Genomic DNA, 23,786 nt, shown 5'->3' with positions numbered 1-23,786 from the left:
TCCGGCATTGCTGATACGTGTCCGTCCGTCACCACCGTGTGCGTTCCCGTGCGTCCCCTCCTGTGTGTTGTCAATCGCTAGCAGAGCCGCTTACGCGCGCACGGCACACATTACGCTTTCTATATGGGGATTGTCCGCCGTCGCCGCGTCGTCTCGCTGCTGGTGGGATCCTCTCCTCTTCTCGTTCGTGCGTACGCGTAAAGGGCGCCCGGCCGGTCGGCGCGCCTTGTCACCGCTTAGGAACACGCGTCGGTAAACATGCGTCGGGGACGGCAGCTGCTCTGCTTTCTGGCGCTCCTCGGCCTCCTCGCGCCGCCGTCGGCACGCGCCGACGAGCACACCCACGTCGTGAGTATTATACCCTACCTGTTAAACGCGCCACCAACAGCGTGCCGTCCAGGTTGCCGACCTGCTGTTGCTGACATTTAAAGGCCAAATGTTGCGCTGTGGCCACACGTTTCTTGATGCTATTCTTCTTCGTCTTTCTCTTTCGCTCTTCGTCCATTCGCATCTAAATAAATATTCGATGATATCGTCTCTATTTGATATGTATCAGGATAAAAACTGTTTATCGTCGCACTTTGCCACGAATCTGAATGAGATTCTCATTTCCGCGATGTAGCCTCATTTCAATCGCGACATTGGATCAGTTGGAGGTTCAGAGTATCTTAAACATGGACGTATCGTTTGTTTTACAGTACGAGGATGGCGACGAGGTCGTATTATGGATGAGCACCGTAGGCCCGTATCACAATCGTCAAGAGACATACTCCTATTATTCCTTACCCTTTTGTACAGGCACCAAGAATGTCATCAATCATTATCACGAGACCCTGGCGGAGGCGTTGCAGGGCATCGAGCTGAAGTTCAGTGGCTTAGATATCGAATTCAAAGGTGTGGATTTATGAGTCAGCTATATATCAGCATATATTTACAACAATACAAATATAATTGTTTAGCTCATTGTACGTCATTCAATTAATATATAAAGTATAAAGTTATGAAAATTTAATGGGATGTTTCAGAGGATATCTCCAAGACAGAATACTGCCAGATAAGTTTAAATGAGGAAAGCCAGAAAGCGTTTGCGTACGCAATAAAAAATCAGTATTGGTATCAAATGTACATTGATGATTTGCCAATATGGGGTAATTAACATAACATTAATTTCTTACTCTGTGTATTCAGGTGGCAAATTATGACAGTTAAATTGTGTTACAGGTGTTGTAGGAGAAATAGAAAACAATGACGGAGTTGCGGTATCAGATTCCTATTACATCTGGGCACACAAAAAGTTCGACATTGGATACGATGGTAAACAAATAGTGGACGTTAATCTGACCAGTGACAACAGAGTGAAGCTAGTGCAGGGTGCACGTATACCTTTTACCTATGAAGTCAATTGGAAGAAGAGTAATATTAAATTTGAGGACAGATTCGACAAGTATCTGGATCCCAATTTCTTTCAGCATAGAGTAAGTAAATTCTTGCAGCAACTTTGTTTCTTAAGGAAATTTTGGAACAAATTACTGACATCTTTTTATTAGAAAATATCTTTGAATTTATGGCTTTACCAAACTTTATATTCTTTTGCATAATTAAAATATGCACAAAAATAAAAAGAGCAAAGAGCAATTTCATGTTAATAATATAAAGAAAATTTGTTTCATGTTAACAATGTTTTCTACAAAGTCAAATCAGATATTTTTTAATAAAAAAATGTTGATAATTTGCTGTATTTTCCTCGATTTGCTTGAAGAAATATAATAAATTCAAAACATTAATAGCAACTCTGTATATACATGCATTATGTAAACTAAATTTTTTTCAGATACACTGGTTTAGCATCTTTAATAGCTTCATGATGGTGATTTTCCTTGTTGGACTTGTTTCAATGATTTTGATGCGCACTTTGAGAAAGGATTATGCTAGATATAGTAGAGATGAGGAGATGGACGATATGGAAAGAGATTTGGGCGATGAGTACGGTTGGAAGCAAGTACACGGAGATGTGTTTAGGCCTGCAAGTCATGCTATGCTTTTCTCAGCTCTTATAGGCGCAGGCTATCAGGTACGTCTATCTCATATAACATGACTTTACATATTAATTCCTTAAAGAATAAAAATTGTGAGATACGCCATTTTGTACATAAAGGTCACAGTGGTGGTGCTGAGTGTAATTATCTTCGCTATCCTTGGTGAGCTTTATACCGAGCGCGGTTCAATGCTGTCAACGGCGATATTCGTATACGCCGCCACGTCACCCATTAACGGTTACGCAGGTGGCGGACTGTACGCTCGAATGGGCGGACGCGTGTGGATCAAGCAGATGATTCTCAGTGCTTTCATGCTACCGCTCATGGTATGCGGCACCGCTTTCTTCATCAATTTCATCGCCATGTATTACCACGCCAGTAGAGCGATACCCTTCGGATCCATGGTTTGTAACTGCATACCTCGATCGTTCTTGCTACGTGTAATTGTATTCAATATTCACGATTAATACGGTCACGTCATTTGTACGTACGCAGGTTGCGGTGACGTGTATCTGCATATTTGTGATATTACCGCTGACGCTAGTAGGTACCATTCTCGGCCGCAATCTCGCTGGGACACCGGACGCACCGTGCCGCGTGAACGCAGTGCCTCGACCAATACCCGAGAAGAAATGGTTTATGGAACCGCTGGTGATCATAATGCTCGGCGGTATCTTACCCTTTGGTTCGATCTTCATTGAAATGTATGGAGTCATTGTATTAGTATCTTAAGTTATTCATTTGATAATCATTTATTATGCCCGTCGACGTTTTCAGGTACTTCGTCTTTACCTCGTTCTGGGCGTACAAAATCTATTACGTCTACGGTTTTATGTTATTAGTGTTCGTTATTCTCATGATAGTAACGGTTTGCGTCACTATCGTATGTACATACTTCTTGCTGAATGCCGAAGACTATCGATGGTGTGTGTATATCTATATATTTACATACATACATACAGGGTATTTTAGTCAACTATACTCACTTTTGGAAAGTTGCCATTTCTCAATTACTTGAGCGATTCTTATGAAGTTTGGAGGAAGTATTAAGAAAGGTTAGAAGTATTATTTGATATCATTATTGATAATGATGGATGTTATTAAAAGTATTTTGTGAAACTTCATAGTCGGAAAATGGAAATTGTTAATTTGAGCATACTTAGGTCGGTATTCGGGTCTTATATTTAAGATCATCTTAAGTCTGTCTTAAGCGCCAATGCCATCAGCCAATCACAGCCGTATTAGCATCTTAAGACATTGCTTGAGACGATCTTGAAATAAGATTCGACTATGAATACCGGCCTTAGAATTATCTTTAATATGTTTTATTCTTTCGCTCTTCAATTGTTTTACTTATTTGTATTAAATTTTATAATTGTCTAACGAGCTCTTCTTGAAAAAAAAACAATCTTTTGGTGAAGAATATGAAACTTCTCAAGAAAGGAATTGAAGAAAATGAAATACGATAAATCAAATTTTGAATTGTTTATAAGAAAATTATAAAATTTAGTACATATGAGTAAGGACTGAGAAATGAAAAAATGACATATTAAAGATAATTCTAAGTATGTTTACATAAATAACATCCATTTTTCGATTTTGATCTCATAAAACACTATCCAACATTATCAATAATGATACCAAATGAAACTTTCAACATTTTTTAAATTTTCGTCCATATTTCATAAGAATTGCTAAAGTAGTTAAGAAATGATAGCTTTTTAAAGTGGACACAGTTGATTGAAACATCTTATAAACTTTTTTTTTATATATAATCCAAATATAATCCATAGGCAATGGACGAGCTTTCTTGCAGCGGCTTCAACGGCCAGTTACGTCTACATTTATTCCTTTTACTATTTCTTTTTCAAAACTAAGTGAGTAGAGACACTTATGGCAAGTAAATATTTCGATAGCAAATATCTCTCATTCTCATTTTTATTTGATGTTTTGTTCTTGCAGAATGTATGGTCTCTTCCAAACGGCGTTTTATTTCGGCTACATGGCATTGTTCAGCCTGGCTCTGGGTATCATGTGCGGTACAGTCGGATATATCGGCACCAATGCATTCGTGCGAAAGATATATTCAACAGTCAAGATAGACTAAGAGTACATCACTAATTGAAGTATTTGAATCACATGATGGATAATTCCTAAAACTGCGCGCGCGACACTCGCTGCTCTCGACAGAATGAAGTATATATGCTTTATTTTGTTCATGAAATATATACTTTATTTCGCTACAAAGTGACTGTCCGCCACGTCGCTCGAGAGTGTGATTCTTGTTTTTTCAGCTTTACTCGTCATCGACTTAATGTTCGCTCTAGAAGCGAAGGAACTTGCGTGTGTGTTTGAACGTATCATTACTCTTCCAACGGAACTCACGCTGTCGCGTGTTTCCCGCTAGATATTCGAACGACATCTTCATCTTGTACTCGTTCGTTTATCTTTTTTTCTTTCCAGTCGTGTGTTTCGCTGTTCGATGAAAGATAAAGATACGCTGTAAACGGATCTTACTGTACTGGAACACGTGCGCGTGTCGCAAATGCAGTCACCTGTCAATAATAAAGTAATAAGTGTAAGTGTTAGTCGAATCCCGTATGAGTCCGAGCTATTATATACGAACAAAATACATTTTGCAATCGTACAATTTAGTTTAACATTGTCATACATTTCTTATTAATTCAAGTATGCCGATAAAATTATAGTAATTGATATATGTATACATACCATAAAATATAATTGTACGGTTACGATCATTCTTCATTACATATGTGTCTCGCTTGCAAATGGCACAGAAAATTATTAGAATTATTGTACAAAAATCAAGAAGCGTCGATTTGCTTTTTATGTAGAGACTTCAGCTCGGACAATGAAGCATAAAGAGATGATGTAAAATAATTTTTTCTGACTCTTGAAGACTCGAAGTAGAATGTTGCAATAACAGAAAAGTGTAATAAACTTGCGATAAAATAGATATGAAAATATTAATACACTATAATTTATGAAATCCTAGTTTTACAAGACTTTCGTTGATTTACGCAAACTGTGTGTTGGAGTAATTTGGATCATCTGATTCTTGATTATCGAGGTTTGTTGATTAAACGTTTTATTATCAACGGAAAACCGTTTATCGTTAAGCTAAATGAATTCAGAGAGAAAGAAAAGGAATCGTGAAGTGTAATGCCAGTGCAAGATCTTGCTTGCAGTATAATGATCATATGGATCACGATCTCGTCCGCGTTGTACTTTATCTGAATTTCCGTTTGTGGGATTCACGAATAAATTCATGCTTACAATTCTCTTTCGCGGGCGGGCATTTCACCCGAATCATATAAATTGATTGCCGCCGAGACGAAAAATCGATTCCGATAAACACAATTAGAGATAGGTAATTCGAATAAGAGATATAACAATGAGAGTATTATATTTCAGTGATTTTACCGAGAGACTAATGTTGGTGGGAGTCTTCGAAAATAAACAATTTGTTGTTAGATGTAGTGATTCTGAAAAAATATAAAATTTCTACGTATAATACAATGACGATCACAGCTTTACTTTTCTTTCCCCGCTACAATAAATTTGTCGCTGAAATATGTGTTTGAAAAGTATTTTATGAAAAGAATTTTATGCTATTTTATGTTTTGTGTATTAGATAGTTTTTCAAATTTTTGATGTATATCCATTTTTTAACTTGGACTGGATGAAAAATTATCTTATTCGTGCTCTTCATAATGACGTTTTAATGACCGATAAAAGACAAAATATGCAAAATATACACGATTTCTTTTCACATTCCATTCAGAATGTAAAAGTATTTCAATTAATTATAAATTAATAAATTATTTTAACAGTAAAGATACATCTCCCTCATATATTTTAAAAAATCAGAATTAAAATCAATGTTTTAATTAATTCTAAAGTAAAATATTATTTTAATAATAGTAATATGTCTGATTCTCATATGTTAAAAAATAAGCATTTTAATCAATTCTTTAATTGTGAATTAAAACAGATTACTTTAACAATAATAATAATAATATCTTACTCTCGTACATTAGAAGTCAAAGTTTTGATTAATATTTCAATTCTAAAGTAATTAAACGATAACAATTAACGATAATAGTACACATTGTTCTTTTAACAATTTAAATTAACAAATCAAAATTTTCCCGCCGCAATATGGCGGACATACATCCTCCTCCAACTCAAATGAATGTTTGACATTTTTTTTTGCTTCTGTGTCCGCTGCAGTCCGCTGTTTTCTTACATTTGCTGGTCACGCTCGTGAATAAATATCACAATTGTCATCGAGGGGAAAACGAGGTGTCGATCACCGAAGACGAGTGCGAGGAATTCGCTCGGTCGATCACGGTGGTGACAGTGTGGCACGAGGGAGCGGGTTGTCGGCTATCGCGCAACTTTACGTGTCACGTCACACGTTGGCGAACGTCGCGGTACACGTTTCGTGGACGCCGGACGGGCTCGAACGTCTGCGCGCTCGCATACGGTGCTTCTGTTTCATCTCATCTGTCGCGTCTTCCCTGCCGCACACTCTTGCCGAGGTAATCGCACGGGCGAGGACGATGGCGCCGAAGCAGCGGATGCGCATCGCGAACGAGAAGGCGACGAAGAACATCACGTTACGCGGAAACGTTCCCAAGTCGTCGGTGAGTCCTTGTCGAGTCGAATCGCATTCTCTGAAATCCGGGATTTTTCCGGGTTCATCTTGCGTTCGTCTCGCTCCTCTCGCTCCAGCGTAAAATCACTCGTCTCATTGAAGTCTCCGGATGTTTTGAGAGAAAAATTTTCACGGAGGTTTGTAACATTTTTCGATGACGTTCGAGGAAGGCATATGGACATATGGAAGGGATTAAAAAACTTAAAAAATCGTGAAAAATGACGATTTAATTTTCCCGTTTGCTTGCACACCGCGTGAATAACTGCTTGTCAATCCGACGTATTGAGGTTATAGACGATCGTTCATTCCTAATGGGACAGCTGTCAAGTGACGTTGGACGTTCAGTCGGACGTCCAGCCTCTCGCTTTCGTTCCGTTTAATTACCCAGCGTCTCGTGACGTTGTTATCTTGTTAAGGGTTTTACAATAAGAGAATTTCTCGTGTCAGCAGACGAAAATCTGCCATATGTAAAGAACGCGAAGCTCTTACGTTAAAACGTATCTATAATAAATGTTGAATTAATATCGAGGACGTCTCTGTTGTGACGTTTATTAAACAATCGCTGAAAGATATCAGTCTGGTTTATCTGTATGCGCAATTTGTTTATACAGTGCTTTGTGCTTTGCATACCCGACATTTCCGTGTGCGCGTTCCAACTGTCATCCAATACTTACCGTACTCTGTAATTAAACAACAATTTTTGTTTTGCTGATAGAAATCGCAAGAGGAAGGACCTCCAATTGGAACTGGACTCTTGGCGCTCTTTATCTTTGTCGTTTGTGGATCTGGTAAGTGTGCCTGTGATAATTTAGAAGCGTCAATTTGAAAATCTTTTTGATTCTTCACATCTGGAAGTAAAAGAATACCTTAATAAAAGACTACTATTCTTCTAGGCTAAAAATATTTTTATTCTGTGCATGGCATACAGCAAACATGATGTAATGGATCGAAAAAGACAGACAAATATCAATTCTGTCAAGAAGAAAAATTATTCAATTTACTACTTTTACATATTTTTCTACTTTTAAGTAACGATAATTTTTTATCTTCTTAATAATAGTCTAAAAATGTACTCGTGACAAATTAAAAAAAATTCATTATCTTGTATTGAAAAAAAAACATTTATAATAAATATTCTTCTAAAGAATATAAAATTTTAGAAAAAAATTAGAATAAAAAACAAGAATTTTCGTTTTAACTTAATGTTCTCAATTAGAGTATTAAATTACTATTTAAAATGTAACCTAAATATATTTGATAAACTTACAATAAATTAGCAGATAATAAATATATAAAATATTTCATATAATATTTATGTAATTTAAATAATAGCATTTTTTTGTGTGCAAAAGCAGATGCTTGTTGTTGACATATTGAAGATAAGAAAGTTTGCAATATACAATATTTTTTATGACATATAAATTTATAAATTTATTTTTTACCAGTTTTCAGTGATGTAAATTAACTTTAATCTTAGTTTAACGTGTTTTTCTAGTTCTAAGAATTAAAAAAAGATAAAAAGTAAGTTGATCTGAGATCAAAGTTAATTTACCTTGGTGTAAATGGATGGTGTAAATCAGTTGTTATTTGCATTTAAAAGTTTATGTACTTTTTATTATTCCATAAAGAATACTTTAATTAAGAACGCTAATATTATTTGTTGCAGCTGTGTTTCAAATCATCCAGAGTATCAGAATGGCTTGAAGATGAGGAAGAAAAAGAAGGCGCTGTGTTGATCTTAATACGACAAACCATCTATCACTCGGCGATATGCAAAAGAGACTGACAAACCGTTTTAATATAGATTATAATAAAGATCGGAGATATTACGGGAAATGTGGCAAAATTTAGACATTAGCTGAAAAATCATCTCTTTTGTGAAAGAAGCTCAAAGATTTATTTATAACAAATTAGCATTTATAAGCGTTTAACTTAATTGCGCTACACATAGATGAAAGGAGGGAGTGCTCGAACAAAATAAACGTCCTGAAAAACATTCTGTCAAACTTACGAATAAGGAAATTTTTTATGTTTAAATTATTATTGCGTTCCAAACAATAACATTTTTGTTGACGAGGTTGTCCATGCTGTTTTTTTTTTCTAAAATATATTCTTTCGTCTATGTGTATGTAATAAATAATTGTATATACACAGAAATGATTTATCATGCAGATTTCTCCTCAAGCAGGTCTGTCCAATTCGTAGCATAAGTTTAACTCCAATGATTGGACAGATTTGTTTTAAAGCATTCCAATCTAAGCAATTGGTAGCTTTCTGTTATTATAATGGCCTTTGTATGGATGCTTATGCATTATAGGCAACATACGCGCGATAGGTCATTATATACATAAACTTATATATATATATATATATTATACATCTCAGAATGATTTGTCTGAAATATTTGCTACTGACAGTGCATACATTGTCTCTTTTAATAAAATATATTATCAATAAAGATATATATATTGTTTTACATGAGATATATGTTAAAGCGATTGTTTCTTTGAAAATAATCCTTCCACCCAATTGAGAGTTTATTCAGTTGCGATCTGTTTTTCAATTTGAGAAAGATATATTTATCTTGTATTCCTTATCGCTAATAGATAATTCCCGAATATTGGAAATTCAGTTGTGTAAACATTACGTTTTGTCCATTTAGTTTCTCATTTAATTATTTTTTTGTGCATTTTCCAAATATAATCTTAATTTTTTAATACAATCATATGTATAATTTATATCTTTTTATAAATTGTAAAATAGAACAATTTAATATAAATTATAAAGAAGCCTAGAAATTATAAAAAAACAACATGGCAATGGTTTTCGAATAAGTTTTCGCTGTTTTTTTTGTGAAAATTAATGCGTTATTTAAAAACATCAGTAAAAAACCTGTCACTGAAAGTATTGTCCATCGCTAACTACTACTTTTTCCCATCTTTCTGGCAGCATTTGAATTCCACGTCGGAAAAACGACACGTCTTTTGAAGCTATCCAAAAGACCTATTTTTTGGCATCTTCATAAGAATGGAAGTGCTGTTCAGCCAGGCCATGTGCCATCGATCGAAACAAGTGGTAGTCGGAAGGCGCAATGTCTGGTGAATACGGGTGAGGTAGGACTTCCCATTTAAGCGTTTCCAAGTTTTCACCGGTTTTACATGTGGCCGAACGTTGTCATGCCGCAAAATTACTTGTAGTGTCTCTGCTCGTATAGCGGCCGTTTTTCCTTCAATGCCCGGCTCAAACGCATCAATTGTAGTCTGTAGAGATTTCCCGTAATGATTTCATTCGGTTTGAGCAGTTCATAATAAATTACACCCATCTAATCCCACCAAATGCAGAGCAGAAGCTTGGAACCATGAATATTCGGCTTTGCCGACGATATTGATGCATGGTCGGACTCACACCACGATTTTCTACGGTTATCGTAGTGTATCCATTTTCATCGCCAGTCACGATACGATACAAGAATCCTTCCCTTTTCTGCCGTTGAAGCAGCTGTTCACACGTAAAAAGACGCCGTTCGACGTGGTTCGACGTCTCGGCTTCAACTGGTACGGCATCTAATGGCCTTGTTTTTGAATCATTCTTAATGCTTTTAAACGTTTCGAAACTGTTGTGTGATCAACTCCTAATGATTCTGCAAGTTCAGCTAGCGTCTGACATGAGTCTTTGTGAAGTAATGCTTCCAATTCTTTGTCTTCAAACTTTTTCGGTGCGCCAGAACGTTCTTTATCTTCAATATCAAAATCATTATTTTTGAAGCGTCTAAACCAATATCTGCATGTTGTTTCCGACAGAGCATGGTCTCTGTAAGTCTCGACAAGAATTCTGTGTGCTTCAGCTGCAGATTTTTTAAAAATAAAGTAGTGAATTATTCAACGTCCTAATATTAAAAATAAAAAACGTTTGGGTGCAATATAATTTTCTGAATCTTCTATTAGCCATCATGGACTAATTGTTTACATAGATATGTAAAATATGACATATATAGTTTATAATTTACATTGTGTACATTACATCGTATAATGTAGATTATTAATATTTTATATGTTAGTATTTTATCGGTGATTGTAGGACTGATTATCCTAAATTAGCGCCATTTGTAGTTGGTTTTTTCGATTGACAGATGGCCAAGATAGCCTGTTGATTACATTTTCCTTTTTTTAGCCTCGCGACCCATCTATCCTTCCCATGAACGCAGCACAAACGCCTGTTATTACGCCGATTGCGCGTGCGGAGATAAACGGTTGCTTTTGTTTTCAAATGTCGTGCGAACCGGTTATTCCGAGGTTGTTCCGTGTCTATATTAATTAGAGATTAAGAGGAAAATTCACGGATCTACGAAATAGCTGTAAGTGTGGTTTACAAGGGATTAACTGTATATATTGACACAAAATGTCCAACATATTTAATTTGTTGGGTGGACTCGCCGAGTCTAACGGAGGTAAATATGTCCTATAATTACTATTTTTGTACCACAATATGTAAATTAACCTCATATATTTTGCATATAAATTAAATAAATTAGATTAAAAATATTTGGTCCAGTATAATTTTTATATATGAACACAATTATAAATAATTATACAAGAAACATTTTAAACTGAACAATAATTTTATGATTAGTTTTAAGTAAGAAAGATGTTTTATTGCAATATATATGAAAAAGGATTTATTTTTTATTACTGCACTAGAACTTTTCTTGAGCCTGATCTTTGTTGCTGCACTACTGTACTGGTGTAATAAGTTAGAATAAGACAAATATATTTTTTCTTATTCTTCTAACTTATTGTACCAGACAGCAGTACAGCTATCAAGAACAAATCTCATTTGTGCTTAAATTAGGAGATCATATGTTAATTTGATTATAAAAATCTATCATTATATTCAAGAAGAAACTTGAATTAGAACAAATGTTGGTAAATGTATCTAATGTATTGACTTGTGTTTATAGGTCAAATAAAACCTATTACACGATCTAACACATCTCATGAGATTAGAGTAAATTCCCTCAAGACAATGGCAAGCACAAAACCAAAAGGATTATCAATAAGATCTCATTCTGATATGAATATATCCAGTATATCCAATATACAATCAAGTAAGAAAAGTATTCAGGGTAGAGAACAGGATTGTTCAAAGTTGAAAGTAACTCAAATAGATAGTAAGGGACGTCCAATATCTCCAGGAAAGGAAATATCAGCGAAGGTAAATAAAAATATTATCTTTGCTAATGTATTTTATTTATTAGTGTACATTGTAAACCGAATATCTGTTATATGCCCAATTTATAATAGAATTTTCTTTCAAACCTTAAAGAATCTTTAGGAAACTAAATGTCTATTTTTCAATAATATAGATTAACTTAGATCTTGATTTAACTTACTGTTTATCTTTTTCTAGTTTTAAGAACTAGAGCAGATTAAAGTTAATCTACATTAGTTGAAATAGACATAAAAACATTTAGTCTTTACATACTATTAAATTATTAATGGCTTTCTTTTTTATAGACGTTAATTGCACAGTCATCCAAATTTAAAGAATCTGTTCTGAAGGAAGATAGTATGCTTAATAAATGTACAAAAAAGCAATTGAATGATGGTACTTTTAAGAAGCCATTGCTCCCTAAGAAGAATATTAAAAAGTTTCCCAAACCAGAAAAATTGGCTTATTGGCATGACAACCAATATGATTTTGGTATGTGAACAGTTATTTGAAAGTTAAACAAAGACAAATAGCATAGTTACATTGAGGTCTATAATGAAATATCTTTTAATTTTTCAGATTACGGATACATTGAAACTATAGAGAAAGAATTTAAAGAATTGCTCTCTAAGGAGAAAGAGAACATAAAGCCTTGCGAAGAGAACATACTTGCATCAGGTATGAAGCTTAGTGTTATTTAATGTTTATAAGATTTGCTTATATTCAACCATTAATTTTTTTCTAGATTCAAAAACCTCGCTCTTGCCAGATGGCCCAAAACTTATCCTCGATGAAACTTTCGATGAAGAATACAAGAAACTTTCGTCTCTCGCCGTACTTGAAGTATCTGATTTATCTGATGACGAAAATCTATAGTGATAAGAGAATTGCTTTAATATTGTAATTTCATAATTTTTTTTGTAAAAATGAATACTTTAAGAGATCTAATTAGTATTATGATAATTTATTTTCTGTAATTGGTATGTATTTTTGTATTGACAAACATTATTAGAACACTATAATAATTGAATACTTGTCAAACTACTCTAGATTTAAAAAAAAGATTTGATATAAAATATCTATAATATGTTTTATATCATTTATGATATTTGTGTAACTAAAACAACATAATTTATGCGTTTTTTGAGCCTTTATGTTACTGGCATTTTAATTAAAAATGTTCTTTTATTGTTATTAGTATGGTAATCTTAAAAAAATTACATTGTAAATTTATATAAAAATAAATCGAATAAAACAATTCGTATTTTTAAAATTTTAGTTTTTATATGTTTTATGTGTAATATGTAATTGTGTAAATAGAAAATCAATTATGTCAATCTTCGTAAAAAATATTGAACAATATCTTATTTTCAGGAAATTGGATAATTTACTTTATTACTGTAAATTTTTTCATTATTAAATTTTCATTAAAAATAAGTTTTCATTAAAAATGCAGATTCAGAAGTAATACAGAAATACAAAACAAAAATATCGCGCCAACGTAGTGGTTCAAAACGCGACCACATCAGCATAGATGTGGCGTTGCTGTTCGTTTTATCAATAAATGCCAGTGTAATCAAGTGTAATGCGTCAAATATTTATTGTCTTTAATACAAACACACTATCTTTCACTTTGGTTACCACTTTAATCCTGTTATCTTTTCCTCATTTTAACCTCTAAGCGCGTGTAGATATCATCGGCTCCTAGCGCAGAAAACCCTTGTGCACTAAGCATGATCTTAAAGGTTATGTTACAACGTGATTGTCACTGAATAAATCCTATTGTTATGCTAACGACACAGTGTTTACTTGAAAAATATATCCTAGCTGTATAAGTACATATATATGTTTGTAACAAACGCACTGTTAGACGCAAAATGGAAATGGATCAAAATGTAGCGCAAGCCCTACTGACACAAGGTGCCACGCTGGTCCTCCTGGATGTACCAGCGAGCACTGACATCGGCATCGACATTAAGTCCTGGACCGTAGGGCATAATTTTAAGGGGATCAAGATGATCCCATCTGGAATCCACTTTGTACATTACTGGTATTTGATATATACATGCTAGTAAACTCCAAATTTTATTGAGATATTGAGCTATACAGATACTTCTCTTATACACAAGATTTTACGCAATTATATAACCGTTAGATTCATTTAATAATTTAGTATTTATTTTTACAGTGCAGTAAATGAATTTGGCGAGTTAGCACCCAGAGTTGGTTTCTTTCATGACTTCCAGAAAAGTGAATTTTTAGTAAAAAGATGGGATAGCAAGGCAGAAGATATCAGCTCTGAATGTAAGCAATTAAAATTATTGTTAATAGTGAATAGAATAGGGAACACTTCCATATTTATTTTATATGAAATTTTTGAACAGCTGTACCTGAGGAGACAGTTCAGAGGCTAAGAGACAACATAAGAGAGCTGGATAGATACTTGGGACCATATCCATATGAGATGTTAAAGTCATGGACAAAATTAACGAGTGGGATCACCACGTCTCTCGTGACGAGATGCTCACCATTATGCGGGTAGGTAAGACACAAGTCCTATTCTTTTTAAAATTTGAAATTGAATACGTAATTATTGAAACACTTGAGTTATTTAACAAATGATATATGTAAGTTTTTGAAGAATTAATATATCAGTGGATTCTTAGAATTAGGAAAGTAGATAGTGATATAGTAAAGAAAGACATTTGTCAGTTATAAGCAATTTTCTTACAGATAAACAGAAACTTATCGCTTATATTGTAAAAAAAAATTGAATTGAAATAAGTTACAAAATTTTCATTACTTTAATGATCCCCTTTTGTATCTTTCACTGAAGAATCGAGATAGATAGCTTTTTAACAATGTTTTGGTTCTACAATGCTAAAAGTTGTCAAAATTAAAAAACTGCACATTTCTTAGATTTATTTTTTTTCAAATCAATAAAATATTTGATCGTGAATATACATGTTTTAGAAATTAAGTTGCAAAAAAATTTGACTCATAATGACTTATACAAAAATGACAAAATTGTGCTTTCTTTACGTTATGCTCTAAATATAATAAATTAAAATACAATCAATAATGAATTACTTTACCATACTAAAATTCAATGTTACACGAGCATGTTTCTTTTATGAAATGTTTATTCTTCAACAATAAAATTAAATATTTTTTTATAATTTATTATTTTATAACATATTTAAAAGAGTCTGTTACTGTTTACAGAATTTTTTAATTAAAAACCTATTTGTATGTATAAAAATGTTCATATATATTTTATTGCCAAATAAAAATTTTGAAAATAATTTTATTTTTGAGAATAAGTTATTTTGTACTGCAGTTATAAAAACAATACAGTTTTTGAATTTTTAAAAAATGAGATTTTTATGACATAATATTTGTCAAACGACCGATTAATTTTTATTTCAGTTATATGCGATCTGCCTTGGAATTGGAGCACTGTAGTGACGCTTCGAGACCACGTGGCAAAGAATCTAATAGCAAACAAAGGAGATCCGGTAGGCTTACGATAGAAGAGAAAGAGGAGCAATTGCTACCGAATCTGAAACCAAAACCTGGTACGGAGCTTAGGCTCACGGAAATACCAGATAAACATTATCCCGATGATGCTACTCCAAGTGAAATAACACAGCATTCTCTTGATACTAGTTACGTCTTGGACACTACGCTGAAAAAATTGCGAGAGTAAGGCTAGAAATTTTATGAATAAAAAGGAAAAGAAATATGATTCGTAGAAAGAGCAGGGTTTTTTGTATATTGTAATTAATCACACATTTTTAGGCCTGTCGAGATTATCGGGGAGATGCAGCTGACGTTTGTCTGTTTCCTAGCTGGTCAGAGTTTAGATGCTTTCGAGCAATGGAAGAAACTCGTGTCGCTAATTTGCGGTGCGGACAACGCGATTCCACAGTATCGCTCTATCTATATGGAGTTTCTGCAAGCCTTGGAAGTAGAATTATTGTATGTGCCGGAAGACGTACTCTGCGACATCGTGGCAAACAATAATTTCGTGTATCGTAATTTGTGCAAACTATTCGGTAATATTCAGTCGAATTCCGAGGTGGATGGCCGATTGAAATCGTATGTAAAGCGTTTGCAGGATCGATTGACCGCAAAGTTTTTGTGGGACTTTTCGAATTTACTTGAAGAGGCGGATGATGAGGCGCCTGTTATTGTGACTGTGGCATAAACGCAAATAAATAAATCACGAGGTACACATTATAAATAATAAATATGCATAATAAGCGTTGTCTTTATATTTAATGTAATTATATAAATATAATTGTATATAATATAAGTAAATTATATCTTCTAGCATTTCTATCTATAGTCCTTACAATACGTGTCAATATTATGTATTTAGTATTCAAATTTATTTAATCTATTTTCCATACTTTTCTTCCTCTTTTGTGTTAATTTTATGATTTTAATTTTAATTATTTTTTTTTTAATTTGAGCATTTCTTCAGTATCCATTTCTAAGTACAGTAAAAAATATTAAATATTAACGTTAAAAGTGAACTTCGAAAAATTTCCAATATTATAAAATAATTGCACTAATTGTGTACTATTGTAGAAATCGCATTAATCAAATAATGAGTTTTTCAAATAAAAAAAAAAATGTTTCCGCCCGGGATCGAACCGGGGACCTTCCGCGTGTTAGGCGGATGTGATAACCACTACACCACGGAAACTTATGTTTGGTACTCTTATCTGTATATACTTACTGCTAGGAACGATGAAAAAATTTAATGTAAAATTAATTTTATTTTGAGATTTATTTTGACACTCCAATACAAAAAATTTTATTAAGTATGTACTACATTTGCAATTTATTAATAATATACACCTAATTAATTATAAAAATTATTCTCTTAATTTTAATCGTCCAAGTTAATATTTCTGTCTTCTCACTGATAATTGATTTAGTTAATTTTAATTAAATTTATATATTATTTTTAGTATTTTTTAGTAATGTACATAATGTGCCGATATTTTTCAATCCATCCATAGATGAGAATTTATTTTTTACTAATTACTACAACTACTTGTATTTGACATCTCTTCGCTATAATTTGTTCAATAGTCGATTAATCACTGAAAAATAACAGAAGCAAGTTTATACTGCTGCAAATTTATACCGTTGTTCTGTTCCACTGTTTTTTTGCGATAATATGATAGAAGTTTATGATGAAATTCTATAATATCATTTTTTACATTGAATTAAAATTTTATCATTTTATGTTGTGTATTCTAAATGCAAATTTTTTAAATTTCACTAGAATTGGGAGAAAAAGTTTTATTTTTATAATCCTCGATTAGATGTGAAAATAGAAAATATTAATAGCTTATTACAATAACATATGACACATATAAGAAAATAACTTATAATAAATAAGACTTTGTTTAAAAACTCACCTATTTGACTTGACTTTCTATCGGGATTGATTCAGACTTATCTATTAAGTTGTTAATTGGTGTAATTTCAATTTCTGGTGGCACAATGTTATTTTTGTCGACTTGTGCGATGTTGTGCTGCAAGTAAAACCTCTACAAGAATATGTATGAAGAGTTTTAGTTTAATTAAAAATTATATATGTATATAAGTTAAGACAATACATCGAATAATTCAAGATCGGGTAATTAAGACGCGCCTCTAAAAAAAGTTTATGAATCGAATAATATCGAATAATTAATTATTTGATTACGTTATTGACAATTTATTTTAGATGCGTCTCACATGATCTTGAATTATTCGATGTATCGTCTCAGCTTACGCTATCTAAATAGAATATACATCTTCCTGGAAGAAACTAAAATAAATATTTTTTATTTGGTATCTAATCATGTATATCTTTTATTAAGAAAAGTATTTTTTTCTTTATATTTTCTTAAATATTTAATAAATATTTATACTTGTTTAATTCACATTGATATCAATATTTATTTATTGTAATATTGTAGCAATTGTTAATAATGAATAACTTTACATAGATTACTAACCCTAAGTTGAGCAGCATCACTAAATCTCCATGGTTTCGAGGATACTGTCACAAGACAAAATACAAATAAGCATATCGTCAATGTCTTCATCTTTCTTTGCATTTCGTATATTACTTATGTATAAAAGTAATGTTTTATTATCTCAAGTAATACTGTAAAAATAAATCATTGAGTCTAGTTATAAATTTTATTTGTCCACGAGTTTAAAGATAAAATTGTAATAAATATATATAACAAGAATGAAAATGATAGAGTTTAAGAATTTTTTGAAAATTATTTTTTCTTTTTGAATAATTGTTATCATAAAAGAATTCACAACTTTATGTAAAGTAAATTATAATTAATTTTATTTTCATCCAACTATAATATTTTCTTACTTTGGGACTTCACCCGTCAGTGGCCACTTTCAACACAAATTATGAGTAAATTTTTCGAGCTGCTTTTTATAATGTTGGCAATAACATTTTTTCATTAATTGATAACAGTTTTATATAACTTTTATTGCTAAATCATTTCTCTGTACTATCCACATCTGCGTAATGCTCTTTTGACTCGACAATGACGCAGAACTTATGAAATAAATGACAATTTTATTATTTAACAGAATATGAATCAAATGATCTAATAATAAAAGTAACCTGAGTATATAGACTCTTGTTTTCAATGCTCAATCTCATTTATGCTCTTATTTTTTTCTCAGAAATGTAATTATACTGTATACAATATTAATTAAGTATGTATTAATTAATATTGAGAAAAGTATAATATCGAAAATAAAATAGTAGCATTTTAATTTCGAAGAACTTAGTGCTTTGAAATTAACTCTTAAAAATTATTTTAAATTAATTAATTCTGATTGTGAGTTAATTTCTTCAAAGTTAATTTGAATTTCAATTTGTTCGTTAATTAAGATGTAGATTGTATACGACTTTGCATAGTTTACTTTTTGCATGTATGATGTAATATTTGCAATATTTGTATATCTATTACTACGCAAATTGCTAAGATGCAAGCTTATTCATGGAAGATTAGATCTTGGAATATTGACGGAAATGATTGTGATTATTATACTATTGGAAAAACCCCACGCACGGTAACGAAAAAAAATTGTTTTTATTAATACACATAAGATAACAGAAAATGAAAAAATGTATAAATTGTTAACTATTAATGTTGTTGAGATCGTACAAAAGAGTTATTTTCATTCAGGTGCAGAGGCGGCCATTTCGAGGGCTTGTTTTTCCTTGGACAATAGAGTAATTTTCTCGCCATATTTTTCACGTAAACTTTGAAACAGAGATAATTGGGTTTCATACTCCTTCTTGAGATCGGCGTTGAGTCGCATCGCTGCATCCATTTTGCTAATCATCTCGTTATGCCGATCGCGTTCCTCGGAGATCTTCTTCTCCATATTATCGACTTCAGCCTACAATGTGTATGTATATACAATTTTTTACAAATTTTTCAATTAACAATGCACACTTGTCAATGATGATGTAACGTTAGTACGTTAGTATAAAGCTTTGAAATTTTGATGAGAACTGATGAATATTGGGAGGAATTAATTTAAACTATATGAATAAAGTTATGGCCGTTTTTAAATAAAAATTTAAATTAATTACTATTAATACTGCAATTCAATACATATGTCTATGATATAATATTCTGTCTAAACGGTTCACGTTGTAATTCGCATATGCGGAAAGAGAGGAATGAGATCATCAACTCACTTGCAGTTGTTTCACCTCCATGTTACGGATCTGCAGTAGATCTCGCGTGATCGATACCACTTCCTTCAACGAGGTCACCTGATTGTTCAGAGCATTGATCTGATTCTCCTGATTCGCAACCATGCGATTGCGTTCCTCGTACATCAATGCCGTCTGCACCAATTGTCCGCGTAATTGCTCCACCGATTGTTGCAGAGTATCCTCGTCGTTGCTGTGATTTATTATCGTGTCATAGGATTCTTGCAAGGCGACCAGTTTCGATTCCGTGTCTTCCAACTTCTTTCGATAACTATCGCACTCCTTTGTTCTTTTCTGTTGAATGAGTTATAAGGATCGTTAGATTCTTCTTTGATAACAGCATCATTTATGCAAGATGTACGAGTAATGGTAATTGTTTTCGAGAAGTTAACTTTTAATTTATTGTAGAATATTAAAGAATTTTTTAAAACCAACTTTAACGCTTAAAATATATAATTTGAAATAGAAGATGTTATTGTTAACAATAAACGACGAGCTTATTGATTAATAATTGATAAGCACGTAACAACAATTGTTACATGCATATATTACTCTGTGGAAAGAGAAATAACAAAGAGGCAAAAAAAAACTTTGTAAGAAACATTGATTTTTTTTACTGAAAATGAGGAGATTTAACTTCGTTAACTTCAAGCCGAGGTGATTCGATTTTTTCTGGATAGTCTGCGTTTCCAAAAGATTTCCTCACCCGCACTTCCGCTTCCAATCTGGATATGCACGTCGCATTGTTACCACTTGCATTCTGCTTCGACGTGTCGGACTGGATAAGACAGAAATTGGTGAATAATAATATTGTAAATTATATTAATGTGTATTATTATTTAATAAATAAATAATAATTTTAAATAGAGCCAAATCTTTATTATTGTTTTATTATTGAAAAATCGTTATTTACTGCTTTTGATTTCACCTTTTCTTTACTGGCAGATTTCGACTGCGGCGTTTCTTCGTTTTGAAGAGTTATTGCAGAAAAATCATTAGATTCTTCAACAGACCTTTGCGCCTCGATTTGTTCTACATCGTTCTCCGCGGTTACATGAGCGATTTCTGCGATTACATCAGTAGTCTCTGGAGTATGTGCATCTGGACCAATGACTTCTTCTTCATTAGGTATGGCCGCGTTATTTATCGCTTCTACCGTTTGCTCGTCTTTTTCAGTCCGTGCATTTAATACCTCTTTTACAACTTCTTTTGCGGATGCATCAGCATCTTCCAGCATTACATCGGTGTTTTTCACTTCGATAACTGTGACTGTATTGTTAGCACAGTCGATCTTCATTGCTTCAATAGGAGGTGCGTCTCCGCCGGCTGGGAGATCTGATTTCTCTATCTTAGACATCTCTCTTCTTCTTTTCCTTTAGAAGGATCTTTGTAATTTTAATTGCGATAAATTCAACACGATAACCTCAAATCAGGAAAAAAATAAATAAATGTAGGCGGTTGATAAAAAAAAAAAAAACAGAAGACTGATACTTTTCTTTTGTTTGCATTACGTTCTCTATTTAAGCGAATGGAATGTTAGATCCTTTCAAGTTATATAAATCCTTTAATTCTGATTTAATACCCAGGCTTTATGTATACAATCATACTGCTAGTAGTGAAAATTTATTTATGTTATACATATTATACACCCAGTAACCAAAATATCATTAGTATATTATTAGAATATTTTATAATGTGTAACATTTTCAAATATGTAGTTAATTATACAATAACGTAGTTTTTAATATTGAATATAATATTTATCATTAAGAAAAATATTGAGTAAAACATTAAAAATTTTTACAATGTTATGATAATGTTATGATAATGTTTAGAAATATTACATTATAAAGTAACAATTCAAAAACATTTATGATGTATTGTCATAATGTTAATGAAATCTACATAAAATCAATGTTTAAAAAATATTATTAATGGTTGTTGATGGAATGTTCTTTACTTATTGCATATTTTTAATATTGGCAGTGTATATCGGAACATGATCCGGGACATAAACGTCAAGTAAGTGCTGGTCTACAATTTCGTTTTAAAAAATTACTTTATATTTAAGTCGTGAACTGGAAATAAACCTTAAAAATAGTAATCCACGATATAAAACGTAAGGCAAAACGTAACATGTATCACCCAATGAGAGAATTAGATTTGCGTGTTGGTGATAATTTGTTAACACATAGTTTATTTATAGCAAATTTGATTGGACTGGGCTAATTAATACACACTGGTGCACATTAAAGCCACTGTACATAAGTTTGATCTAAGTATAAAAATGACATATTTAAATTATTAGAGATGTAAATGTGTTAATTATTTCTAATAATATGTTCCTAATAGTAATTCCTTTCACACTTCTTTAATTTATAGCATTTATTATAAACAGCTTGCAATATGCCAAGAATAATTTACCAAAAAAGACGGGATATTTTTTAATGAAATTTTTATCGAAACACTACTGTTAACCGGAACGCCTGGACATCGACGACTAAGCAGAAGCGTAAGGTATTTTTGGACGTTCGCCGTTCATTCTATTTCGAGCGTCTCAGTTGCATTTTAATAATATATTGGTGTATGACATGGGATAAACACTTTATTTACGGAAACGGAGTTTTTTTATACTTGATTTAATATTATAAAATAAAATTCTTTATTATAAGAAAATATAATTTAATGTGAAAAATGTATAACAAACTTAATATATATTTTATAAATCCTTCAAAGAAATTGGATATTAAAACTTACTGTTAAATTTAAAAGTTGAATGAAACAAATTAATTTAAAAAAATTAAAGTAAATAATGCTAATTTTATATTTAATTATATATTTTTTATCAATATTATAATGTATATACTTTATAAATTTGTGAATTTTTTAAAATGATACAATTATTAATTAAGAAGAAAAGCAATTTTTTGAAAATTTGTAAAACTCTTAAATTCTATCATGTTTATTTTATTATATTTACATAATTTTGTATTCAAACTCAACAATTATGAAAACATAATATTTATAATTTGTATTATTAATATTATTTGTGACAATTAAATGACGGTTTTTAAAACACTTTATACATTTGTTATATCATCTTGTAAAAAAAGAAAGAAATGTGAGGACGTTGACAATTTTAAATTTTATCTACTTTTTGTGGTCACGCAATATTTGACACGAATATAGTAAATTTAATTGGATTATACTAATGCGTATTGATGTATTCAATCAAATTCGCTATTAGTATAGATCTTTTTTTTCTCTGTCACTTTGATTCATATCATATAGCTATTATTTTGAAAACGTATTTAAGTTAAACAAAGACTATCGACTTGGAACAAGTATAATTCCATTTAAAATTTTATTTTTATGCGTATATTTGTCAACTGTGATCCATTATTGCTACTGTGACCAATTAATCATAATAAAATATTTAAAACATTAGCTCTCCAAAAATAAATTTACTCCGTAATCCTTCTATCTGCAAATGTACATACATGCGTGCAAAACACGTATTTGAACAAAAAAGGATTATCTTTTTTCATATACTTATTAAAATTCGTTAAAAAAATTTCTCGATTAGAAAGACTCAGATAACAAACTCTGTCTTTACTGATACTCTACTGATACCATTAAATATAAAATTAAGGATTGCCTTCTTTCTCGATAAAACTTGTAGTTGGACTTTTGTTTAAAAACTGATAGAGTTGCAGTTTCTTCACAATGAGAGATTCTCTTTAAGATTTTCATACATTTCATAATAATTATGTTGCGTTATAATCTTTTAATAAACAAATATACAATATAAAGTTGCGTCTTCATTAAAAGAACATGTAGCAATTGCTATAAATATTAATATTCATATTTTTAATTTTTTTACAAAAATTGGTAACACAGATCTAAATGTTCTACGTTTTTTGATGATGAATATACACAGTTTAACTTTGTATGAATTCATATTCGATAATTTGAAAATCCTGCATAGGCAGATTTTCAAATTAGGCAGATTCATGGTGTAATTATATGCACAGAAAAATTCATCAATTAAAAATATAAAGGATGCAGCTAAGAATGATTTTCAGGATAA

General features: G+C 31.8%; 4 protein-coding genes and 1 non-coding gene across 9 annotated transcripts; 3 read left to right on the top strand and 2 right to left on the bottom strand.

Annotated features, from left to right (window-relative positions):
• The first annotated feature begins 13 nt into the window (after nt 1-13).
• LOC105828727 (transmembrane 9 superfamily member 3) lies at nt 14-5,576 on the top strand. The gene is made up of 10 exons (XM_012667206.3): nt 14-348; nt 699-894; nt 1,026-1,148; nt 1,222-1,475; nt 1,832-2,071; nt 2,156-2,440; nt 2,532-2,740; nt 2,814-2,960; nt 3,830-3,913; nt 3,999-5,576. Exons 1-10 carry the CDS (start codon nt 259-261, stop codon nt 4,141-4,143), a joined length of 1,773 nt encoding a protein of 590 aa, XP_012522660.1. The 5' UTR covers nt 14-258; the 3' UTR covers nt 4,144-5,576.
• Nucleotides 5,577-6,435: 859 nt separating this feature from the next.
• LOC105840579 (stress-associated endoplasmic reticulum protein 2) lies at nt 6,436-13,183 on the top strand. 2 transcript variants are annotated; one of them, XM_012687544.3, is made up of 8 exons: nt 6,713-6,854; nt 7,433-7,505; nt 8,384-10,271; nt 10,888-11,164; nt 11,675-11,928; nt 12,231-12,417; nt 12,505-12,603; nt 12,671-13,183. In XM_012687544.3, exons 4-8 carry the CDS (start codon nt 11,116-11,118, stop codon nt 12,799-12,801), a joined length of 720 nt encoding a protein of 239 aa, XP_012542998.1. In that variant the 5' UTR covers nt 6,713-6,854; nt 7,433-7,505; nt 8,384-10,271; nt 10,888-11,115; the 3' UTR covers nt 12,802-13,183. The 2 variants fall into 2 exon arrangements, with proteins under 2 accessions (XP_012522661.1, XP_012542998.1); XM_012667207.3 differs by lacking the exons at nt 6,713-6,854; nt 10,888-11,164; nt 11,675-11,928; ... (1 more) ...; nt 12,505-12,603; nt 12,671-13,183 and adding an exon at nt 6,436-6,706 and having other exon boundaries at nt 8,384-9,202.
• A 263-nt stretch (nt 13,184-13,446) lies between these two features.
• LOC105840581 (protein AAR2 homolog) lies at nt 13,447-16,566 on the top strand. The gene is made up of 5 exons (XM_012687550.3): nt 13,447-13,975; nt 14,114-14,229; nt 14,310-14,463; nt 15,355-15,630; nt 15,727-16,566. The coding sequence occupies exons 1-5, from the start codon at nt 13,803-13,805 to the stop codon at nt 16,133-16,135; spliced, it is 1,128 nt and encodes a 375-aa protein (XP_012543004.1). The 5' UTR covers nt 13,447-13,802; the 3' UTR covers nt 16,136-16,566.
• Trnav-aac lies at nt 16,567-16,639 on the bottom strand. Its single transcript has one exon. It is a non-coding gene; the product is annotated as a tRNA-Val (tRNA).
• Nucleotides 16,640-16,976: 337 nt separating this feature from the next.
• Nucleotides 16,977-22,490, bottom strand: LOC105840580 (leucine-rich repeat and coiled-coil domain-containing protein 1). Of its 4 annotated transcripts, none has more exons than XM_012687546.3 (8): nt 22,121-22,490; nt 20,625-21,119; nt 20,334-20,474; nt 19,679-19,990; nt 18,326-19,374; nt 17,949-18,100; nt 17,364-17,495; nt 16,977-17,042 (listed from the first exon to the last, which is right to left on the bottom strand). In XM_012687546.3, exons 2-5 carry the CDS (start codon nt 21,051-21,053, stop codon nt 19,150-19,152), a joined length of 1,107 nt encoding a protein of 368 aa, XP_012543000.1. In that variant the 5' UTR covers nt 21,054-21,119; nt 22,121-22,490; the 3' UTR covers nt 16,977-17,042; nt 17,364-17,495; nt 17,949-18,100; nt 18,326-19,149. The 4 variants fall into 4 exon arrangements, with proteins under 4 accessions (XP_012543000.1, XP_012543002.1, XP_012543001.1 ...); XM_012687548.3 differs by having other exon boundaries at nt 20,625-21,081; XM_012687547.3 differs by having other exon boundaries at nt 20,625-21,069.
• Nucleotides 22,491-23,786: the final 1,296 nt, after the last annotated feature.

This window comes from Monomorium pharaonis, chromosome 2 (genome assembly GCF_013373865.1).
Source record: "Monomorium pharaonis isolate MP-MQ-018 chromosome 2, ASM1337386v2, whole genome shotgun sequence".
NCBI classification, from domain to species: Eukaryota; Metazoa; Arthropoda; class Insecta; order Hymenoptera; family Formicidae; genus Monomorium; species Monomorium pharaonis.
The sequence above is the reverse complement of the archived record's forward strand: the minus strand, read 5'-3'. Positions and strand labels throughout refer to the sequence as shown.